This window comes from Myiozetetes cayanensis, unplaced genomic scaffold, assembly GCF_022539395.1.
Source record: "Myiozetetes cayanensis isolate MyiCay16 unplaced genomic scaffold, myiCay2020 scf6-25, whole genome shotgun sequence".
NCBI classification, from domain to species: Eukaryota; Metazoa; Chordata; class Aves; order Passeriformes; family Tyrannidae; genus Myiozetetes; species Myiozetetes cayanensis.
In genome coordinates this window covers 36,051,770-36,074,423 of record NW_026087853.1, presented here as the reverse complement: position 1 = coordinate 36,074,423, position 22,654 = coordinate 36,051,770, and the positions used below count along the sequence as shown (strand labels likewise).

Genomic DNA, 22,654 nt, shown 5'->3' with positions numbered 1-22,654 from the left:
CACTTCTTGTCATGTCTGCAAAGCGATATGAGCGTGGGATGGGCAGAAAGATAAATTATGGAGCATACGGCTCTGCTCCCTGAGTGTTCTGACTGAGACTGCAGACAGAGTAGGAGGGAGCCAAAAGTGCCTGCCAGAGACAGCCTGGAAACTCTCTGTTATTTCATCTGTGAAAAAAAAAAAAGGAAAGCAGCTAACCTGAGACATGGATCAGCTGCTGTGAAAAGATCAGAACAGAGCAGAGTGTACTGGACACTGTTTTTACTCAAAGCAAAAATGATTTTTTTCCTTCTTTCTCTTTTTCAGCCATTGCTTGTCTGGACTCTGAATGACAAGATATCAGTTCAAAGGTTCTTACAAGACTTTCATACAGAAGTTCTATGTGATGGCATGACTGAATTCATTATAAAAAAAAATTAGAAAGATGTTTGCCTAGTTTTCTAGATATGTGCTCTATTTTCTTTAGCATAGGACAATGCTAGAATATATTCTGTCGAAATCCTTTGAAGGTTTAAGTAACTTGGATATAAGATAAAATGCTGGCTTAAAGTCAAACCTATCACACTGGCACATACAGTGAATGGAAGAGCAGTTCTCAGCAGTAGTTCTACCATCCTGCCTGTCTCCCTAGGGAGCAGAGTCTACATCGCTATGCAGCCTTATTTTAATTCCACATAGTAGTAACAGAGCTCATTCCAAAAGGAACAGATTTCTCTTCCAATTGTTCTTCAAATGCAGAGAAGTGAAATATAAGTTGTGCCTAAAGAACCCCACTTCACTGTTAAATTGTATATACTGATCCATATGGCAGATGGTGGCAGCTGCAAAAGACAGCTTTGTGGTTCTTTAAATTTCTCCCTAATTTAGGTGGGAATTCTGCAGCACAGGAATAACGTGTTTGAAGAATGATCACAATTGAGGAAACATGAGAGAACAAAAGCAATGGGAGTGCAGGATTTCCAACTGTAGAGGAATCAGAAGAGTGTTGCCATTTCTATTCAGGGCCAAGCTGATGCACTGCATATTCAGGAAGAACTAGAATCCAGTAGAAGGTAAATGCCTTCTTGTTTTTCCATGAACAGCAAAAAATGAACCTCTTCCTGCAATGACTCGTTTTCTTTATTGATTTCACCCCATAAATTCTTCAAAGGTACAACTTATTTTGTAAGTAAACACATACAATTTCTGTCTTCTTAGCAGCTTAATAGCTTAAACCTGCATCACTTTGTATTTATACTCACTGTGGAGCAATTCCGCTCTCAGCATTGAGGTGATCCCCAACATTACCAGGTTTCATCTGAACAAAGAAGTGACATCAAGTTCCATTTACCTGTAGAGAATGAGCTGGGGCCATACCAGAAATGCCAGGTGCATTACCCTTTCATGTAAGAGGCTTTCAAGTCACGGATAAGAAGAAACACTAATCCACAGTAGCCTCCTACACATTTACCTCTGAAGTATACAGAGCAAAGCAGATGCCACAGTGACAATGCCTCTGTCTCTGTGTGTTGGCTGATGCCTATTTCATAAAAGGAGAGAAAAGTACAGTGGCCAAACTTTTGTAGAGTTTACATTTTCCCTGATGAACTCCTATGCAGAAGCTTAACAATGTTGTTCATAGGGAATTGAGATAGGTGTACCACAAATCATGCCATTTGCTAATGAAGCAACAAATAGTGGGCAGAACTACGTAATATTTAACTCCAGAAAGTGGAATCTGGGTGAATCGCTCCCTTTCATATTTTGTCACAAACTCAAGAACGCAAATCACACTTGCCAAGACTGCCAATTGTAGGGAGTTATGAAGATATGCATTTCCTTCAAGGAATGACAGCAGAAAGCTCCAGGCCCACGTGCCACAAAGGGTTAAGTATCACTGCATGGCACAGCAAAGGATCAGTTTTCAAAAAGATCTAGTGCCAGTGGCAAAGTGCTGGTGAAAAACAGAGCTCAGCACAAACTAAAAACCATCACATTTTTCTGTCAGTGGTCTTGGAGAATTAAGTATTATTTTTCCTTGATGAGAAATGACTTGGAGGTGCAACCTCCTTCAGGGCTGCATCAATTCTTCAGTTTGGCAACCTTCAACCCATTGATGTGGTTTGCATGCCAAGTCTCAGCATGGCTATAGCAATCTATCAGTTCATGAATTTGCAGAGTGACTGCACTGTTTTCTAATAGCAAATGTTAGACCTTGAGCTGGAACCTTTTTAAACAGTTACATGAATCAAATAAAGTGCAAGAAAGACAGAAGATAATTCAGTAACGGTGAAAAAGATCCATTTCAAGAGCTGCAAAATGATAATAAGAACATCCTTCTGTCTCTTTGCATTAATTATATCTGCCCTCTCTTTTCATGAGAGGGCCTTTTTCACTAGCTCATATTTCTCTACTGCATCAAACAGAAACTAATACTCCTTACAAATTCTTTTGTAGTTATTCTACGTGCTGCTACCAATAATCTTGCAGAACTGAGAAGTCAGTTCACTTTCCTGTATTAACTCACACTGCCGACGTCCATCTTCCACTAGTTGCATTTTCCCAGCGCTAACCCTCAGCCTGAGGTGAGGTTTCCAGCAACACCTGTAAAGCAAATTCCCTTCAAACCCACTCTGCAATTTCCCTTGTCTTTGAAGCCTACAGAACAATTTGCCAATGGTTAAGCACTTGGTATGCTGAGATCTGTTTATAAAGAGGACTAATATTGGACGCTTGTCTCCCTCTTCCATTGTGACTCTCATATGTTAGCTGTCATGTTTATTTGCAATGAATTATCTTTCAGGCAAGGATCATCTGTTCATTTCTGGTTCCACACCTAAGCCCCATAAGAAGGGTGGTGGTCTGGTACATTGTTACACTCTCCAAGCGATACCACAATGCAAATTATAACAATAAAAAAGGCTGTCTTGTGTATACACGAATGCAAGGATTTTAAGCTGCAGGTGAACAGTAGTGCCCCTTTTAGTTTGAAAGAATTTGAATGATTGAAGTTTATCTGCTTATTTCAAGTTTATAATTCACTTACCTCCTGTGAATTCAGGAGCATGTCCAGGTGATCCCAATCCTTGTAGAACATTTGTTCTTGGTGTATTTTCTCCAGCCACTCTTTCTTCTGTTTCCATGCATTATATACATTTTTCTTCTCTTCCGACAAAGCCTGTAGTTTCTGCTGAATCTGAACATAATTTCCAATTAAAAAGTCATGTTGGTCTTGAAATCCCATGGATCAGGGTAAGGTGAGATGAGAAAGGATTAAGTGGAGTGGTAGATAATCCCCTTAATTTGCAACAAAATTATTAAACAGGAAAAAAATAAAACAAGTTCTAGCAATTCTACTTGAGCATAGAGATGACTAGAGGTGCCCCATTTCAGCAATGGAAAAGTGCTTCTTACAGCATATACAGCAGTCCAAGCTAAGAGTAAAGAAAAGTTACTGTTTTCCAAGTGTGCCTTCTAAAATCAGATCCTAATTCTCCATTGTCTTTAGTCATTAACAGTGCCATTATATCACCCCAAATTTTTATAGGATAGATACTAAACCAAACTACCAGCATAGCACATTCTCCTAATCAGTGAATACATGCGTCGGTGTTAGACAATATAATTTCAGCTTCCAAACTTTGTATATCCACAGGCCTTCTGTAAATGATTTTTTCCTCCATTTTTCTACAGGTAAAGGTTTTATATTCAGCAATATTTCTAGTTACTATAATAATACATTGCAATATTTGACAAACTTTCAGGAAGTAGCTTGGTGAGACGGGAGAGTAATTTGCATGAACTCTGCAGTTTTCTGTATATATTTAAGAGATATGTTAATTAATTGTGAGGGGACAAGTAAACCAGAAGGTACTGGAAAAGAAATAATATTGTGAGAATCTTGGAAGTTATTTGTCTCGAGTAAACTGGCATTTTGGTTCCATCTTTCTTTCAGTATAATTCATTACTACAGAAACCTTTAAACTCTCTTATATGTTTGAGTGCTTTCTTTCTTCAGTTCACAGGTTTTTGTCCAGACTGTACTGGTGTGGATATATCACCATGATATGAGGCATAATATTTTTGTGAAAATCCATTTTGGGAAGTCAGTAGAATTAAATCCATTGTTCAGAACACGGTGAACTTCTTGAATGAGCCCAGCTTGGCTGCAGGGGTCCTTCAGGACATGCCAGCACACACCTATTGCTGAAGTAGGAAATGAAAGCGAAGTTTTTGGGCCCAAGCTAGGTAACACACTGAGGCAAACGTAGGTTATGTGTATAGATAAGTGATGCACATGTGTACTTGTATGCTGATAGTGTGATACAACAGAGAATGATAGTTACACTGGTGTCAAGTAGCTGAATATGTATGATTGAACTCAGAGGAGTTTCAATTACCTCTTTTGATCCCGTTTCCTCATCTTGCAGGAGTGACTGACCCAGCTGTACAGCATGACTGTACTTCTCTTCTCGTGCTTCAATCTCTGCCAGTAGCTGTTGATGCTGGGTAAGTCTCAGGCTGCTAGTAGATATGTCCCGAATGGTCTCCTTGGCTCTCATTTCCCTTATTATTTCTGCTGTCCATAAGAAATAGTCCCACACCTGGAACGCAAGAAAATGTGAAAGTTGAGGTTAGAACTCAAGCTTAGGTTATCAGGAGGGAAAATCATAGGCCTGTTCAACTTGAATGAGTAACAGGTAATAAAATCACAGATAAGAAAGAAAATATTTCATTAGTGCTTACAGTACTTCTGTGAATTTTTCAAGCATGGATAATGACTGCAGGAATTTCTACAAACTGTTAAATCATATATAGTTTGTAATATCATAATTATAATCAAACTGTGTCATATCATGTCAATGACAGCATGACATAATTTATTGCCCTTTAGTCCATCTTTCTTTAAGTGTTTTCTGATGTTATTCCTTCACAAATGGTATACCAGTATCATCCTTTTCTGTGACAGCTTTGGCTAATGCAAGTCTATTTGAAAATTGGGTTGTGTACATATTCTAAATTGAGAGTCAGAATTTTCTGATAAAAAACAAATGCATTTTAACAATGTGGGAAAAGGGTAAATCACAGCTCAGAAAGAAATTGCATAACCAAATCAGATTCAGCTCTTGGTTTCTAGAACTATAGAACTGAGACTGACACAGAAACAGAGTTCTGGAAGGAATAAGGATGTGATGTTAGTTTACTTTCAAAATCTGATTAACCAATAAATATGTTTACAATATCTTAAAATGCCTGAAGCATTCAGCTGAAGCAATTATGAGCAAGAAAATTCTAAACCAAATCTCTGAGAATTATTTTCTAACTGTGACTGAAGGAACTTGTACAAGTAAAAATAATTTGACATTTTTCTATATGTCCTTTTTCGCATTTGATTCTACACCTTTAACAGTCATTTACTTTAGGCATCTTATTTGAATCTGCAATAGGAGTTTTGCTCTTTTGTGTCAGTTGTTAAAAATAGGATTGCAAAGGACTCTACTGGGAATTACATGCAACAACTAATTAAGCTTTGCTATAGTTTAATTGTGTTTGAACTAGTTGATTTAATTTTGAGGTAGTAAATGGTCTGTCAGGTTTTTAAAGTGTATTTTAAAAGACTTCTATGTATAGTAAGTGCTGAAAAAAACCTCTTTTACTGCAGAGAACTAAAAATTTTCTCTTGTGAGTGGTTGCTGGCTTTTCCACTGAAGGAAACTATGTAATGGAAATAGATTCTTGGCTGCTTCATTTTGCCCATGGATTTTTGTTCATATCAGCAAAATTTTGTACAGCCAGCCAAGAAAAAAAAATTCGTAAAAGCACCACAAAATTGAAACTGGCCAATTTGGTATCCTGAGTTTAGGCTTTAAAGCCAAGATATTGCTTTCTTAAAGCAAATAAACACAGCTACTAAATGACTGTTTGAAAAGATTGTGGTCTTTTAAAGGGGCCCACATAGTGCACACGTGTTGGCATCATTTTGATTTTTAGAACTAATTCATTCACACAGCTGGATGTCACTGCAGACACTGACATTGCACTTGGCACTGCAAATGTCTAAGCTCCTTGAGATTTTAAAAAAGCGTTAGGAAAAAATCCATAAATCTCAGGATATATAATGCGATGGAACAAGTCAAGGGCCAGTAAGTGGTTACTGGACTGCCATTGCCAGGAACATTTAAGGATAGACAAGTCATCAGTCGGCAGGAAACTCCTAAGCAGAGCCTGACTGAGACCATGCAGATCCTAGCAGAAACTTCAGAACAAGAGCCTCAGATCATTCAGAAACACTTTGAGTCTGTGTCTACATTCCTCGTCCTTGACAAAGTTTCTTGGAAGATTTGAAGCCCCCTGCTGTTACTGTGTGTTGCCCATTAGACCCAGTTCTCTGCTATTTAATGAGACTAAAGTTGTACTTGATGGGGTGCAAGGAGATACACTAGATGATTGTGCAGAACTCTCTCATTTTACGGAACGACTGAACTTTTTTTGTTTCACCTAATCTGCGCACAATTTCTCAATGAAAGACCCAATGACTACATATGAACAATATAATGAAAAAAGTACAGTGAACAGCTGTGACTAACATTGTTCGTGGACCTCTTGGCACAGCTGAAAGAGGAAAGGTAGCAAACTTGCCTCTTTGCATTCAGCAATTTGGATGACGTTCTGCAGCAAAGCTGCTCTCAACTACCCTAGAGCTACAGACATGGCTGTATGATGCTGCCTTGTCCCATCTGGGCAGAAAGACAAGGTTACCAAACTTGCAGAACCAAGTCTTCATTGTTTCAAGAATTATTATCAGGAAAGGAGGGGAAAATTAAGAGGATCAGGAATACTTTTGCCATCAAAGAGACAGGGAGTTGCCTGGAGCATAATCCCGTCTAGACATGCCACTGAAAATACAGTTACCTGGCTTTGTCATTTTATTTCACCATGTTAAGAGTCTTAAAGATCAAAGGACACGTTGCCACAGGGAGAAATGGACTATAGATTTGCCATTCAGACAAAATTCAAACCAAAGGTGCTTTGTATGGTTCCAGCAATAAAAATTTAAAAAGTACCCCAACAGGTGGGGACAACAAGACATTTTCTATCTGAAGTCAACAAATAAATTTATGATGTAAGTTATGAAGCAAATCAATAATGAAGTGAACTCTGAGTGACTACATTTTGATGTAGAATCCACCAAGACCCACCTCCTGATGAAGATGCCCCCAGGCTGCAGACTTCAAGAATATAATATATGTTAAGAGAATACAATACCAAAAGTTTGCCTTATTCTTACTATCATTCCCAGATGCTATTAGAAAGACAGTGGACAAATGAACTTTTCACCTACATCACTAGAGACACTTTTATTTTCCCCATTGACAGTTCTGCACAAGATAATGGACTTGTAACAGTTAAAAAACAAACCAAGCAAACCCTCAAAAAAACCAAATTGCCATAAGCATCCTTTATCTCTAACTGTATAATATATTTTTTTTATGAAATAGGTAGATAACACTGATTTGAACACCTAAGAGACTTGAAGTGGACTAGTCTAATGTGCAGAAGTCTCTCATGCTAACAAAAAAGAACCATGCACACTCTACAGTGGTCCTGATCCCAGCTCACAAACCTAGGACAGAGTTGTAGGAAGTTTTTTCCAGCATACCCTGGACATTCTCTGCTTCCCACCAAAAATGGAAACAGAATGTGATCTACCAGACATATCTTGAGTTGACAGTGACGTTACAGCTGGAAGAGTTCAATAATAAAAGAACGTCAGAGTATTCTAGAAATCTACATTAGCAATGTAGATTATCCCTTCATGATATAAGGGAACACTCTTGCTGTTTTAGTACCTGATACTGCAATGCTTGCATTAATAATTTACTAATTTGCACTGGTGTAGCTCAGGTGCCTTCAGTGAGATTACCAACATTTGCAAAGTATTCTATGGCAAGTTATAGCTCAGTGACCTGCTAAATTCTTTGGAGACAAAGCTACTGTGCATTGCTGATTACAATATTATGCTGATATATCCATGTCACTGTTTAAGCAATTTGAGAAATTAATGCAAGAAACAGTGAGTTGTATTTGATACATTCCATGAAGTTAAGTTAACCATGGGTTATTGCATACCCTGAGAGAGCGAGAATGAACTGTAACATCTCCTTGTATCAGTCTTACTCAGTGGAAATTGCAATCTTTGAAAAGACTACTTCTGCTCCTGTGAAGAAATAGCCATTTCCAACAAATGTCAATTATTCCATACACAGCTGGATATGAGCTTTCATTCCTACAGAAGGTAAAAGATCCTTATCCTCTGACAACTTTCTAAATAGCTACATGCACTTCAATGCTTGATTAACGTCACAGGTAGAACCTGCAGCCTTTTGCAGCTTGGAAATACACCTATGATTCCCACACATTGAAGGCAACTTTCTCCTGTGTACCAACAGACAGATGGCAGAAGTGCTTACATGTGCCTGAAACTCGTGAAGCTTGTATATTTGTTCCAAAAGTTTCTTGCGCAGTTCCACTTTTGCCTTCAGAGTCTTCCAGTTGGTCACTATTGCCTGCTGCTTTGCTTTCAGGTCTGCCACTTGCTTCTTTGAGCAATCGGGTAGCACACGATCTGTAGAGTGGATCAGCTCCTGCAGCTATACACAGGGAAGAAAGAAGAAGGTAGGAAGGAGTCACAGAGATTAGGTAATATCAGAAAAGTTATGATAAGGAATAAGTTCACTGTGCATGAAACTATAATTCAAGTAATGTTTTCTAACAACTTTTCTCACATTAACCAAAAATTTCCATACTTTCAGTTCTATGGAGTAATAGTGACATCCAGTGTTTGTCAAGGCTCATCGCAACAATGATTTTTCAGAGATGGACAGATTTTGTTTTCCCCTTTTTCTACTTATTTATGAGTAGTATTTATTATTTACAACTTCTTACACAAGTAATGCAAGCAGTATTATAATTGCTAATATAACGCAAGTAGTAGCTAACCATTCCCTTTTTTTCTCATTGACCATATAGACCATATATATATATATGGTCTATAGAGTATATTTCTCATTGACCATATACGTTCCCTTCATGTGTATCTCATGCTCCTTTATCTTTAAAAGTATCAAGCACCTGATGGAATCAATTTTAATGTTATCTGCCCTGAGGTGAATACATGAGGCTGCTGATAAGTAATACTGGGATATCAATATAACACTTGCTGTGTTTTATACTATATATACTATTGTATAGTATTACATTTATCAAACAAAACAGTGGAAAGAAAACTCATCCTAGTTTTATTTGCCTTGTTGAAGCCAAGTAAGTCTCTTATATACAAGGAAACTGTTCTCATAAGCTGAAACTTTTTTATGTTTGTATTATGAGTCCTATCCTTTTTTCTCACAGTCTAATTTGTACCCTTCCAAACTTACAGTAAATTTCAGACTGCTGCCCCATACTTTCTTCTATAATCCTCCATAGTCAATCAATGCATTTTGTGTTTAATGAATATTAATTTTGTCTGCACATAAAACTGATTCTGGCTTTTTCCTTGTAATCACTTGGAACACTATGAAGAAGATGACAAGTATATCATAAAGCCTGGCATAATCATACATTTCAAACAATGATTGAAAACATCCCTGTGAATCACTTCAATAGTCAGCACAGGTTATCGTATGCGACTTTTTTGAAAAGTTTTAAACTACTTACTTTATCACCGCCATTACACCTTGAATTTATAAAGAAATCCAGAAAACCAGTGAAAATTCATAGAGGTTTCCAGTCTTTCTGTGAGAGACGGTAGTAATTTGGTCCACAATACCAAATTATTATGCTTATCTTGGAAATCTGAATTTTGGCTACACATTAAAAATCCCAAATGACTGTCATTACCTGCTGCTCATTCCCCAAGAGCTCGTGTTCCAAGGCCACATGGTTGCGGAGCTGGGTTTGCACACCTCTCTTGTCCTTAGCAATGTCATCTGGAATACTTTTGGACTTCTCCTAGAAAGACGAAATTAGAAAAATCTTTGTGACTTTCTACTTCCAGGCAAAACTCACTACAAGTCTACATTAGTAATTTTGGCAACTCATACTGCACTCTTGAGGACATCCTGGGTTACTCAACTATTTTAGGAAAAAGGAAACCAGAAAAGTCTGTCCTAGTAACGCTCTTTTAAATATCTTAATGATTAAACTATTCAAATGGATGGTGAGAAATGAAGGTTCAAGTCTTTCCTTGATCAGACAATATAAGAGAATGTCTTACAGGCTTTGTGTTGGGAATCAATCTGGAACAGCTGCTGCAGTGACATAGTGAATTCTTAAAAGTAGCATTAACAAGCAACAGTTTCAGCCCATTCTTTGGCATACAGGTGGTCTTCCTGTGAACCACCTTTATATGAAAATTTTAGTTATAGATGCTCAAGAAAGTTTACTGTAAGGATGAAAGAAATGGAGGGGCCATTACATAAAAGGAAACTTCAACAATTATTTAGTTCAACAAAGATTCTGAAGGGATTCAGTTGTTACCTACACATGCACTGGAAATACAGTAAGTGGAAAAAAAAAAAAGGAATTTCAGTTGGAGAACAACAGTGTTGCTAGAATAAAATTATTAGAAATTTGTTCCAAGTCAGTTTAGGGAAAAGTAGAAGAACTTTTCTAACCCTTGGAGAAGTGCATCTTTGGAGCAAATTCACAGGCTAGTTTGGGGTACCAACAATGCATTCTGGTAAGGTCCTATAAAAGGAGATGCATGTTGTAGTTGTCTATACTGTGATGACACTGGAGCTGACGACTTAAGCAAGATCTTCTAGTACTAGATTCCTATGAGAAATGGCTTTCCCTGGTAGACTTTTGACCAGGATACACAGGAAGGCATAAGCAAGATGACTGTACTGCTATTTCACTTTGGTGTGAAGCTATTAATAAGATGTAATGTAAGAAGGGTGTAGTGGTTGCCTGGACCAAAGAGCATGGGGATAAACCAACAGCTGGTCTGTGAAGTGTTTCTGAACTCTGTTTCTGCATCAGAATTAACTGCTTCATCATTTGAAGTTAAATATGCCAGGTTTTGAAAATCCCAGCTGGTATATGGTGAAATATTATGATGTTTGATTTTCCATTCATGACAGGGGAAGAAAATAGGAATAACATGGTTGAATAGGGCAGCCTCTGCCAGCATAAACAACTAGAAAATCAATTGCATGTAACCAAACATCCCTGTTGCCTTGCAAACAGTGGAAACAATTGGATCACTGTCTCCTGTAAACATCTGCGTTAGGGAAACCACACCTCTCATTACAGCAAGCATGGGATTTCTCTGTGAAATTCTTTAGGATGTTCAGATAAAACAGAAGGCTGAAGATTTCTTATTAGGACTTCTCCTCTTAGTTTTTACACTGGGACTGATTGAAATTATTGCCATTACTGGGCACTGAAATGAGGGGAGAAGATTTTTGGCCCAGCTTTTCACATCAGGTCACATGATTGCCTGACAGCCTTCCAGGCTAATGGTCACTGTAATCCAGACAAATGCCTTTTTCAAGGGATAGTTCTTTAGCACATAAAGCTACAACAGTGTACAAAGAGCCACCATGCTGAGGCAGTAAACAGCTTCTTAGGCCTGATGGCTCCAAACAACACTACTATATACATTGCACTGTGAGACAACTTAGTTCAAGCACTGATCTCAGCTTATCCCATAGATCAACAACTCCAGCTACACCTGGTTTCACCAATGGTTCTTATCAGGTAACTAGTCGAGTATCTAAGGATTAAAGAGGATTTTTTTTTTTTTTACACTTTGAGGAATCACACAGGTTTCTTACTGAGAACTTTTCTGAAGTCATTAGTAAGCATGCTGAGAATCACAAGAATATTCCACAAATAAAGCTGAAATAGAGTTTGCATTATGTGAGACTTTCCCATTATTTTTTACCTCAATGTGGGCCAGAGCATCAGTTAGATCCTGGTAACACTTGTGAATCACCTCAGCGTCTCTCAGCCGTGTACCTCGTATTCTGGTAATTTCTAACAGCTCCTCCCAAGAGTTCCTTCAAGGGAAGATGGGGAAAAGAACCATGTAACACATTTAAGCTAGGGGTAATGGAGACCAATAATCTGAAGAAAGACTGAAAACAAGACCTCCTCTTACTTTCATTCCTACCATTAAATTCTGTTGAAGTGACTCTCTGAAGGACAGCACATCTCTCACCCTACTCTGTCCTCCTGTCTACTCCAGAAACTTAAAGAGAGTCCTATGTGAGAGAGCCCCTCTCAATTATGCTTTTCCGGTTTTATATGCAGGACTTGGAGAACTAAGTCATAGAATCACAGAATGTCCTGAGTTGGAAGGGACGCTGAAGGACCATCAAAGACCAACTCTTGGCCCTGCACAGGACCATCCCCAAGAATCACACCATGTGCCTGAGAGCATTGTCCAAACATTTCTTGAAATCTATCAGACTTCTTGCCATGACCACTTCCCTGGAGAACCCTTTCCAGTGTCCAACCACCTTCTGGGTGAAGAATATATTCCTAATATCTAATCTAAATCTTCCTGACATAGCTCCATGCTATTCCATTCAGTCCTGTCACTGGTCACCAGAAAGAAGAGATCAGTGCCTTCCCCTCCACTTCCCCTCATGAGGAAGTTGTAGAGTGTGATGAGGTCTCCCCTCAGTCTCCTCTTCTCAGAGGAGGCTGAACAGACCAAGTAACCTCAGCCACTCCTCATGCAGTTTCCCCTCTAGGCTCTTCACCATCTTCATAGCCCTCCTATGGACACTTTCTAACAGCTTTATATCTTCCTTACATTGAGGTGCCCAAAACTGTACACAGACCCACTTCTCTTTCAGGGCAGTTTGGACTAATGCCAGAACTAAGAAGCTCAGAACATCTTAATGTTATTCTGAAGAGCAATCATGGGATTCAGACTCAAAAATCAGAAGTAATAAAAAAGTAACTAAACTCCTAGCCTTTTAGTTAGGTGATCTTGTTTCAAAGGGCAAAAGAAGTTCACTCATCCATGCTTGTAAAGCACCTCTGATGCAATTTACAGAATCTAAAAGCAAGCTAAAACCAAGTAGATAATGCCTGCATTATAGCAGTCTATTTTTAAATGAGGGTGGCAGCAGCTCTGCTTCAATAAGCAAGCCACATATTCTGCAATTAGAGAATTATGAGAACCTGCCTTATTCTTTTCTAGTATTTTGTCTTTTCTTCCTTCTTGAGAGTGAATTGAAAGGACAAAGCATTATGGAGCTAACACAAGTCTCCTACCTCAGCTCTTTCTGCATTTGCCGAATTTCCCAGGACCCAGAATGGCCACAGTTCAGCAAGTGGTCTGCCAGCTGCTGGAAAGCCACAACTCTTTTCCCAGCTGCTTCCAGTTGGTGTCGGAATGTGTCATATCTGGCATAAAGTTGCTTTAGAAGGGAAAACAAGAATAAAAAAAACCAAAAACTTTTGAGTGCTCTCATTTCCCAAACATACATGCTCATTTAACAGAGCACAGCCGAAAGACAGGTAATAAGCTGATCATACTTACAGATGGAGACCCTGCAGAGAATGACAGGATTTTACCTCCAAAGAACATGAGAAGCTACAAACTCTTAGAAAAACATGAGGTTTGTGGCACAGATGGAAGGCAGAAACATTATTAGTGGGAATGGAAACAAACATTCTGTGTACAATGAATTTCAGTTATTAAATTATATATTTTCACTTCATGAATGCAAATGCGTATTCAATACTGTAAATGGATAATGCAGTCTAATTTTAAGGTTTAGAATACAAGTTATTTTGAAATAGATTATAAAATGAGGATTCAGGATAGCTGTTGATTTCTAACAGACTGATATTAGATTGGTTTCTGTGCTCTGTAAAGAGGTACAGCTGTGGATGTTCATATAGCAATCAGCAACCCCAATGAAAAAGAAAAAAATGAAAAGTCCTAAATGGATACCACACTGAAATATTTGCTTATTAAAAGTAGAAAGGACTTGCACTCAGAAGGTGTTGTTGCACACAGTTGTTTCATACAGCTCAGCCCTCATAGTAGCAGGATGTGTCAGGCAATGCTGCCTGTTCTTCAGTCCTTCCCACCCACTCTTCACCCTTTTCTCTTCCCATCTTCCAGCTATTTATACTTATTCCTTACTCTGTCTTTTAAGTTTTTATGGACAACCTTAGAATCTCTTTACAGTCTCACTACATACAGTTTATTTGATTTTTGATCTATTACTCAAAAAACTCACCAAGACATGTTCATAATCATTTCCATAGTCTTCAGAGCTGGCTGTTTGTTTTTGCTGAGTGATCCAGTCTTCCAAATCTTCATATTCTCGTACAAACTCATGCAAGACAAGAGTTTCATCCAGCTTCTTCCCTCTGTAGGGGCAAGGAGAAAAGGTAATACAATTAGACAAAGGCAATATGGAGGAGGGCAATCAGTAACTTTCTTCCTGTGAATCCCCAAATCCTCTCACCAAGGACTCACTCTCTTTAGTGAAGGAGCTGACTATTTCTCAAAATTGGAAATTATGTTTGTAGGATGACAGCTGTCATCCAGGTCATACTCATCTCATTGGCTGGGTGTCCTGGAAGAGTACTGTCCCTAGTTGAGTTCTCTCCCTGTTCTGCTTTTGATTTTAGTTGGGTTTCATTGCTGATGGCTTTTTGGTGTTGTTTTTTTTTTTTTTTTACTTCCCATGGAAATATATGGGGTTTTTTCCCAGATCTGTCCTGATCTGTCCTGTCTTCCTAAGGATAATTGTATTGCTCATGAAAATGACAAGGAAATCTTTCTGAAGATAGTGCATCAGGAAAGTGGATGCTATGAAAGCCTTTTGAAGCAATTCTGCTTATATTCCCTATTTAGTAAAATTGCTGCAACCTAATGCCTATTTCTGAGGGTCTAGAGTATCTTATAACTCAGCCAGACAGGTTACAAGCCTTTCATGGTAAATAATATATCAATTTTCCATCTGCTAACACTGACTGACCATTATGCAAAAATTCCAGGAAAGATGAACCTGGTTTCCCTCTTTGAATCACAACTGCTCATCACAAGAGATGTAGCCTGCTGAGAGAGTCCAGCCCAAGGAGAATGCAGATTAGAGGTACAAACCAGAGCACAAATAAAGCACAACAAGACTCAGGTTAACATTAAGCATGAATGAAAAAAAAAAACCATTTCTGTGTTCAACACACACATGTTTTAGTATTTCTAGACTTAGTTCTTTTTTTCCCTGAACTTTTCATTCACAGGATTTTCTATTGTTGCTTTTACTTTTTCAATTGTAAACAAGAATAGAAATAAAAGGTGAAATACCAGCATTTTCTGTAAGCTTCATAATTCTAGTATTCAGATTAATTTATTTGTTATTCTACTTGCAGAGCCTCATTCTTTTTCTGATTGAAATTTTTGTGGAAGAAAAATCTAAACGGTTCAGACATTTGTTCCTTTCTGACAACAAACTGCTAAAAACCCTGTGTATGAGCTGACTGCCTCGTTGTAAATGCCTTGCTGTAATAATACAGAAAGGAAGTGAAATGAAAAATAAATAATTCATTCAAGAATAAAACCCTTCCTATACTAGCAGAATCACTGGGCATAAAGATAAGTGTATCTGTAATTGTGTCCCTTATGTTATGTAACAAATTAAGTAATTTTCAAGCAACATTAAGGAAATCTTTTAAAAACATTTTTTTCCTATTTTCCTGTGTTATATTCCAATACCACAAATGCAAGTCAGAATCTGGCATCTCGAGTCACTTTACAGGAGGATGATTAAGGATAAAGAGGAAATTTGTGGACTTCAAATCCTTAATATGTAGCAAAACTCCTTGAATACAATGTAGAGGTTTTGCTTAGCAAAATTGAAAAGCTTATATGTGCTCAGAGTTATAATATAGAAATAAGCAATTTCTTAAATACAGTTTGAAAAGGGAGGAGATAGTTATGTGATCTAAATTCCAGTGAAGTAACTGAAGATATCAATGGGCTTTGAATCAAACCTAAGATCCAAGAAGCAGTTCTAGTTTATACCTTGCTGCTGATAGCTCCTGTAACTCCTGGAGTCTTGAACGAACTTGTTCCTTTGGTGCATCAACCTCAGTATACTGGATGGAGCCCACAAGAGGAAGAGTTTGGGCACTTTCACTCAGTTCTTTCATCAGATCTTGGTAAATGGCAATCTCATGCTCCAGTGCCTGGCAAAGAATAACAGTGAATTGAGAGCCACTTGTCCAAGATATCCACTGTTTGTGAACAACCTACAGCTGAGACATTAAAGGATGAGAAATACTTTTGGGAAGGATGTGACATTTCCAAGACTTGATCAATTTTAGATCAGTTTCCATCGACATTTTTTGAAAAAAGAAAAATGTACATAAATTCATACAATTTAGGTGAATAAAGACAATTAGAATTTTCTGATGCATTATTAGGTAGAGAAAAGTATTCCTGGAATAATGCTTTATCTGTATCTTCGATTTTAGGAAAAAAATACAAGGCTTCTGCATGCATCTGTTGAAAAAGATAAAATAAGATGAAAATATTCACTATTTTCCTTTTTACCCAAACTACATTTTTCCAACCATATTAGCATACTGCATTGATCTCTTCTGTCAGTCTATTCACACATGGGCATACATCAACATGAAATATCTTGTAGATGGCTTGACACTCAAGTACCAATGAGACAAAAAATGTTATAATCTCAGATAGACCAAAAGATCATGCTAGCTTACAGAATTCAAGAAGAGGAATACCTTATGTTTCTTGATGAGTTTCAGTGTTCCGTCTTCATCTTTACCATAGTCCTTGCTTGTCACGAGTGGATATTTTTCAGCAATCCAAGCCTCCAGGTCTGAAGTATTCATTAAAAACTATTAGTTAAAGAGAGAACAAATGAGTTGCTACTTCAAATTTAAAAACACTCAAATAACTTTTTTATCTAATAAATTCTAAATGGAGGGTACACTAGAAGATTTACTGTGATGTTATATTAAATATTCAATTCACTGTTCTGTGAAATCATAAAAAGATGAAGGATATCACAGATAGAAGACTTCAGTGCAGGATAACTAGGGTCTTCTCCAGGCATTACAGCTCTGGTAGTAAGTTTCAAGTTGTCTCATTTTCTTCACATCACTTTCCTTACTTGGCTCTTTCTTTACCTTATTCACTAAGGGTAAGGGCTAACTGTATCATCTCAGTGTGACATATCTCCTTCCCCTACCTGAGAAGTTCAAATCACTATAAGAATCAGGCTTCATAAAGTTTACGGGATGGGTGTTTTTATAGATAGAGGAAATAAGAGCAAGATGATCATATACAGGGAACATGCTTTAGCTGGGCCTGCGAACCCTGTTTTTTTTAACCTGTTCTTTGTGAAACAGGTTAAGGATAAAGTTCCAGAAGCCTATAGAAAATAATAGAGTCAAAATCCCTGACTTTCTCTGAATCTTTACTTGGAATTGGTAAAGACTGGATAGCACAAAAAAATCCCCTCGTTTCTGATTCCTTTATCATAATTCTCCAGTATGAGGGGCCAGTTCAGGATCCATTACATTAACTAAGCCAAAGCCTAAGGCTGTATAAAGATACTGAGAAGGGAGCTACTACTAGGAGAAATGTGTGTTCTGTACACAACCATAGGGAGTGGGTGTAGAACTCAAGAGAAACCTGTAGAGCAGCAGATCTAGACTGAGGGCTGCATTCAACAATGCAGTCCAACCCTCCACTCCCATGAGTCTGGCTCCAAGCAACTGAAGAGAATACCAGTTCCAGCAGAGCTGGGTTTTTATTCACTTTAATACTTTGGTCCTCTTGTTTGTCTGAAGAAGCTACTGTGTAAGCTCTTTGCTGTAATTTGTACCTCCTGGAAGCCAACTGAGTGCTGCAGCTGCTTCATCCTTTCCTCACAGGACTTCTCCAAGCCCTGCCAGGCAGTCACAAGCTCCTGGCATTTCTCACTTATTTTCTGAGCTGATGGGTGCTGGCCTACAACCATTGTTTTTCCTTTATCCAGGACCCGCTGGACTTGCTGTTTATGGGCTGTCACTTCTGCCTGTAGTTCCTGGGAACAAGATAAAATAAGAAGAAATAAAGAAAGTGAATGTGAGGATAAATACATTCTGGGTATTCCTAGTCCTAAGGAAAACTGGCAGCTGGTGACAGTGGGTAGAGTACAGCAACCTGACACAGAGGCTGTCTATTTCTACAACACCTGCAGCCTCAGACACTACTCCCAGCCCCACTTGCATAATACTCTGCTCTTGGTACTGCCATTGAGAGAGGAGTATGTAAGGAGGCAGCAGACATTCCTCAACTTCTCTCCACTGAAGTCCTCAGCCTTATGCTTTGATCTGGTCCTACCTCTTCTCCCCTTATCTTTACCATGCTCTTGCCCCTTCTCCTGTCCAGCAGCCAGGAAGGTTTGGGAGGTAGAACAGAAGAAGAGATGAGACATAAAGCTGAGGGAGTCAGCAAAGAGTGTTGAGCTGCTGATCTGAAAATAGAATATCCCAGAAGATGAATAGGCTGGAGGATGATGGGAAGAGAGACACTGTCAACAGTACCATGAAAATTATTAGACTCCAGCTTTGTAAGGTCTCCCCATTTGTTTTATAATCTTTCTCATGGAATTTGCAATCAAGGTGCTGCAGAATCCAGCACTGTCTGTGGTGCAGGACAGCTGAGATGTCTCTCTGGCTGTGAGGAGTTGCTACATAGAATCCAGCTACCCAGAAATCAGTGTTAACGTACCTTTATAAACATGTTGACTGTAGCTTGTTCAAACCATTTTACAAGCAGTGCAGAATTAAAATAAATGTTAAATGGCAGTTATATGCTCTTGTAGAAAGTATAGCATGCACGACCTTCAAGATTCCATGTATAATGAAGCAGTAAGCATAAAACTAAAGTAGGATAAGCACATAACAATAATAAAAAAATCAACCCAGATTAACCCACCAAGGAAAAAACCTCTTATTTTCTATTTAGTGTAAGGTACACTGGCTTTTTATTTATCCATTTTTAACAGGAAGATCTACACAATTTCTCAGAATAATAATACTCCAAAATAGTACAAATTTTGCAGTTCTCACTGGAATTTTGTATTTGCTCTGGTAATCATCACCATCCTGCTGATTTGTCTCAATCCACTGAACTATTTTAGCTGGGCTAGAGCTGTTAGCAGTGAATGCACCAGGCTGAGGTGAAGTGCAATGTTTCGCCATGCTATAATACACTTGATTAAAGGAGTTACCTTGTGTTTTTGCAACAGGTTTTGAGCTACATCCAAGGACTTCCCACAGTTGGTGGAATGGGCAATAGCCAAGCGCTCATTAATCCAGTTCAATTCCATGTCATGATAATGGTAGAACTCATAAAGATCCACTGCAGCTTCCAGCAACTTATGTCTCTCATAAAGAGGTGCTTGCAAAGATTCAAACCTAGGGATTATCAATCAAATATATGTTAAAACAAAGCTTTATCCTAATTCTGCTACAGGAATCAGGCTATGATACCACTGTGAAGATTTCAAACACTAGACTCTTCTTTGCAATTGTATTTCAATGGTTAATGCTGACTGCACATAAAAGAATCCCTTCTACAGAAGGCTACTTACGACAAGTAGAACTATATGATAACACTAAACGTAAGCAGAGGGAAAAATGATTTATGCTTTTGAAGTCCTAAGCTTGTCCTGTGATGTTTTAAGGAACTAGTCACTATTAAAGCAATGGATGACATGGATAAGCAAGGGACTAGAGGAGAAATGCAGCAGGCAAGGAGCAATGTCCAGCCACAAAGATTGAGATGGGTCAACAGGCAGCTGTGCAGTTGCAGATCAAAGCATAGTTGTGTTACAACTGGGAGGAGAAATAATTCCTGAGCATGGGTTAAACTTAACCAACTAAAAGACATTTTCTATAAGGTAAAATAAAAAATTATATTTGTCACAAGGGGTGGAGACAAAAAGAGAGGGACATCTCACCTTTTCAGATATTTCTGTGTTTCATCCAGAATCCTCTGGGAGTCAAAGTGATTGGTGGCCATTTTCCTTGCATGAGATACAATAGCATTCATTTTCTCTGCCAGCTCACGTGTCTCATTTTCCAGCTGTCTGTGCTGCTTGAGTAGATCACGGCTGGAGCGCAAATCATGGCCTGTCTCAGATTCCTGAAGAACTTTCTCAATTTTCTCTATCTTCTTTTTGGCATCCTGCCAGGAAAAGATTACAGCACACTCATCCTGTCCTTTCAATATCATTTTCTTTCACTAATTGCTCCCTATGACAACTTCTTGGACACAATTTTTAAATCCAATTGTCCTTTCTTGATAACATGATGACTGGGTGTCTCTAAGAGGCCTCTCCTGGGAATATTTTGTTTTGCAAACTATTTTGGAGTATTCTCTCTGAGCCACTAAAACACATAATTAAAAACAGCCTCTTTGAACTATCTTCAGTGACATAATACAAAACAATCAAATAATCTTCAAAGACTTCAGATTATAGCTACAACACAATGATAATTCCGTGTCATAATGGTATTGAAACTGCTTCAAAACACATTGTTCCTCTTGCATAATTTTCCTGGATGACAGTGTGCTTAATATAGTGCCTTGCCTCCAGCCCCCAAACTGACTCCAAGCGAGCATGTTTGCACAGCATTGACCTGACCCTTACAGAGTTTTGATTGTTTTCCCAGTACAGGATGCCCACACAGGTGCAGTGCTGAGCCTTAGCTCAACAGCTTCGTATCTTGGTGCTGTGCTCTTTATTCTGCTCATAACTTTGTAGTGAGCTTGGTTAGTGTTACACTGAACTTTCTCTCCAAAGACAAAATGGACACCTTAAAATACGCTGTTATCTGGATGGTATTCTCCTCTTTTTTGTGGCATCCACACAACAGAGGAACTGAGCTCCTAGGCCATTCCTTCCCACTGTTCCCTGTGACTTCCTGACCTGGAGCAGTTCCATGAGCTGTTCTTGCTGTCCAGCTTGTCTCAGTTTGTCACCTCGCTCTATCATCTTGCCATACAATTCCTTCCAGTTCTTTTGAAGCTCTGACATCTTCTCCTGGATAGAAACTGCAGCATAATGGTTGTCTTGAATCAACTGATTTCCTTTCTGGAGAAACACAGCACATCATTTTATTAGCAGATCAGCATCTATGAAGTTTGGAACAAGATGAAAAACTTAGCTCCAAAATTGCCTTCACCTTTATCAGTGTTGTGAAGTGTTTCTCATTAGCCAGCATTTCCTTCTCAGCAGCCTCATGCCGCTTTAGTTTGCGTAGAATATTTGTTGGATCACGATAGGATTCATCTGCTGCAATCTTGTACTTCTCTTCCATCCATATTAAAAGCTCAGCAGCATCACGATTAAACTCCTTACAGAAACAAACAGGATTAAATTGATTTGACTTCTGATTCTATGTGGGTTTGCAGTGAAGAAATGTGATACATTTTCATATAAAAGTTGTTCTACATAATCAACACTTTTAAATGAAGTATGATCTTAAAACTGCTGATGAGGTTTTAAGCCTTCATAGTAAAATCTCTTAGTCCCTTTTTACCACATTTACTAATCTGTTGCCTTTAATTGTCAGTGAATCAGTTCTATCAATTCTCATAGATTGAATATTTTAACCATAAGAGGTCAAATCCTCCAGTATAACTTTGTATCTCAGTACTTAAAGCTGAATTTGGTGTCTAAACTTACAGTAACTATACTAAAATATTAAGGCCCAGAACAATAATAAGTAGTGAACAGAATAAACTTATTAAGTAGACAAAATATTCTGTTTGTGTTTTTCATTCAAAAATCTCCATTTTTGTTTTGGAATTTTGCTATGTCTGTAGCTTTGTAAGATTTACCACCAGCGGATCACCTGCTCCCTGGTGAATGAGACTCTGTCTCACAGCCAAAGAGCTGCAGTAGGAATGCTCGGTAGTTTGAAATTTTGTCTCATATTAAGAAACAGGGGAAAACTCAAAATTCACACATCTCTGACCAAATCTGCTGTACTAGTCTTTTTACCTGTAGCTGCAGGGAATCCAGCAATCTCTGTTTTCTCCTGGCATTGCTTTGTATCAACTGCTCCCACCTTCGACGGAGAGTGACCATTCTCTCTTCAATGCTACCAAGAAAAACAGGAAGTCCAATGCAGTACTAGTCTTACTGGTTCCCCTTGGTTCTGCTGTAGTCATGAATATGCTATAAATGTAATCTAGTTCCAACAACTTTGCTAACAGGAGAAAGGGCTATACAGCCCTGTCCTCCCACCGTGATGGCTCATCTGGAAAGCAGTTATTGCTTGCCAGCTACTCTGGATTTTCCTTTTGCATGGCTGTGTTACATTTGTGAATTGTAGTCATGCACTAAAACACCGAGACCTTCCTCTCTTCTGAATATTCCACCTTAACTAATAAATTTCTCTGTAAAATAAGTGCAATGAGGCTTTGGAATGACATTCTAGTGCTGGCAAGAAATCAGATCTTAAGGGCATTTTTAATAAATCTGTGGAGGGAGTTTTCAAGACATTATCACTTCTGATCAAAAACATACAGTCTTCTGATTTAAGAGGTCCATTCTAACCCTCTATTTTTCTAATTCTTGTTTGCAAAGGGGTCCCCTTACTAGATCCT

At 38.4% G+C, this 22,654-nt stretch overlaps 1 protein-coding gene across 1 annotated transcript in view; it reads right to left on the bottom strand.

Annotated features, from left to right (window-relative positions):
- SPTBN5 (spectrin beta, non-erythrocytic 5) overlaps positions 1-22,654 on the bottom strand; it is a 94,552-nt gene that overhangs the window by 46,637 nt on the left and 25,261 nt on the right. Inside the window, 15 exon segments of the mRNA XM_050336997.1 lie at positions 3,026-3,175; positions 4,380-4,583; positions 8,451-8,630; positions 9,877-9,987; positions 11,927-12,041; positions 13,270-13,415; positions 14,247-14,379; positions 16,040-16,203; positions 16,765-16,881; positions 17,874-18,074; positions 19,266-19,452; positions 19,998-20,224; positions 20,970-21,134; positions 21,226-21,396; positions 22,047-22,146. Of these exon segments, the coding sequence (XP_050192954.1) occupies positions 3,026-3,175; positions 4,380-4,583; positions 8,451-8,630; positions 9,877-9,987; positions 11,927-12,041; positions 13,270-13,415; positions 14,247-14,379; positions 16,040-16,203; positions 16,765-16,881; positions 17,874-18,074; positions 19,266-19,452; positions 19,998-20,224; positions 20,970-21,134; positions 21,226-21,396; positions 22,047-22,146 (2,371 nt within the window).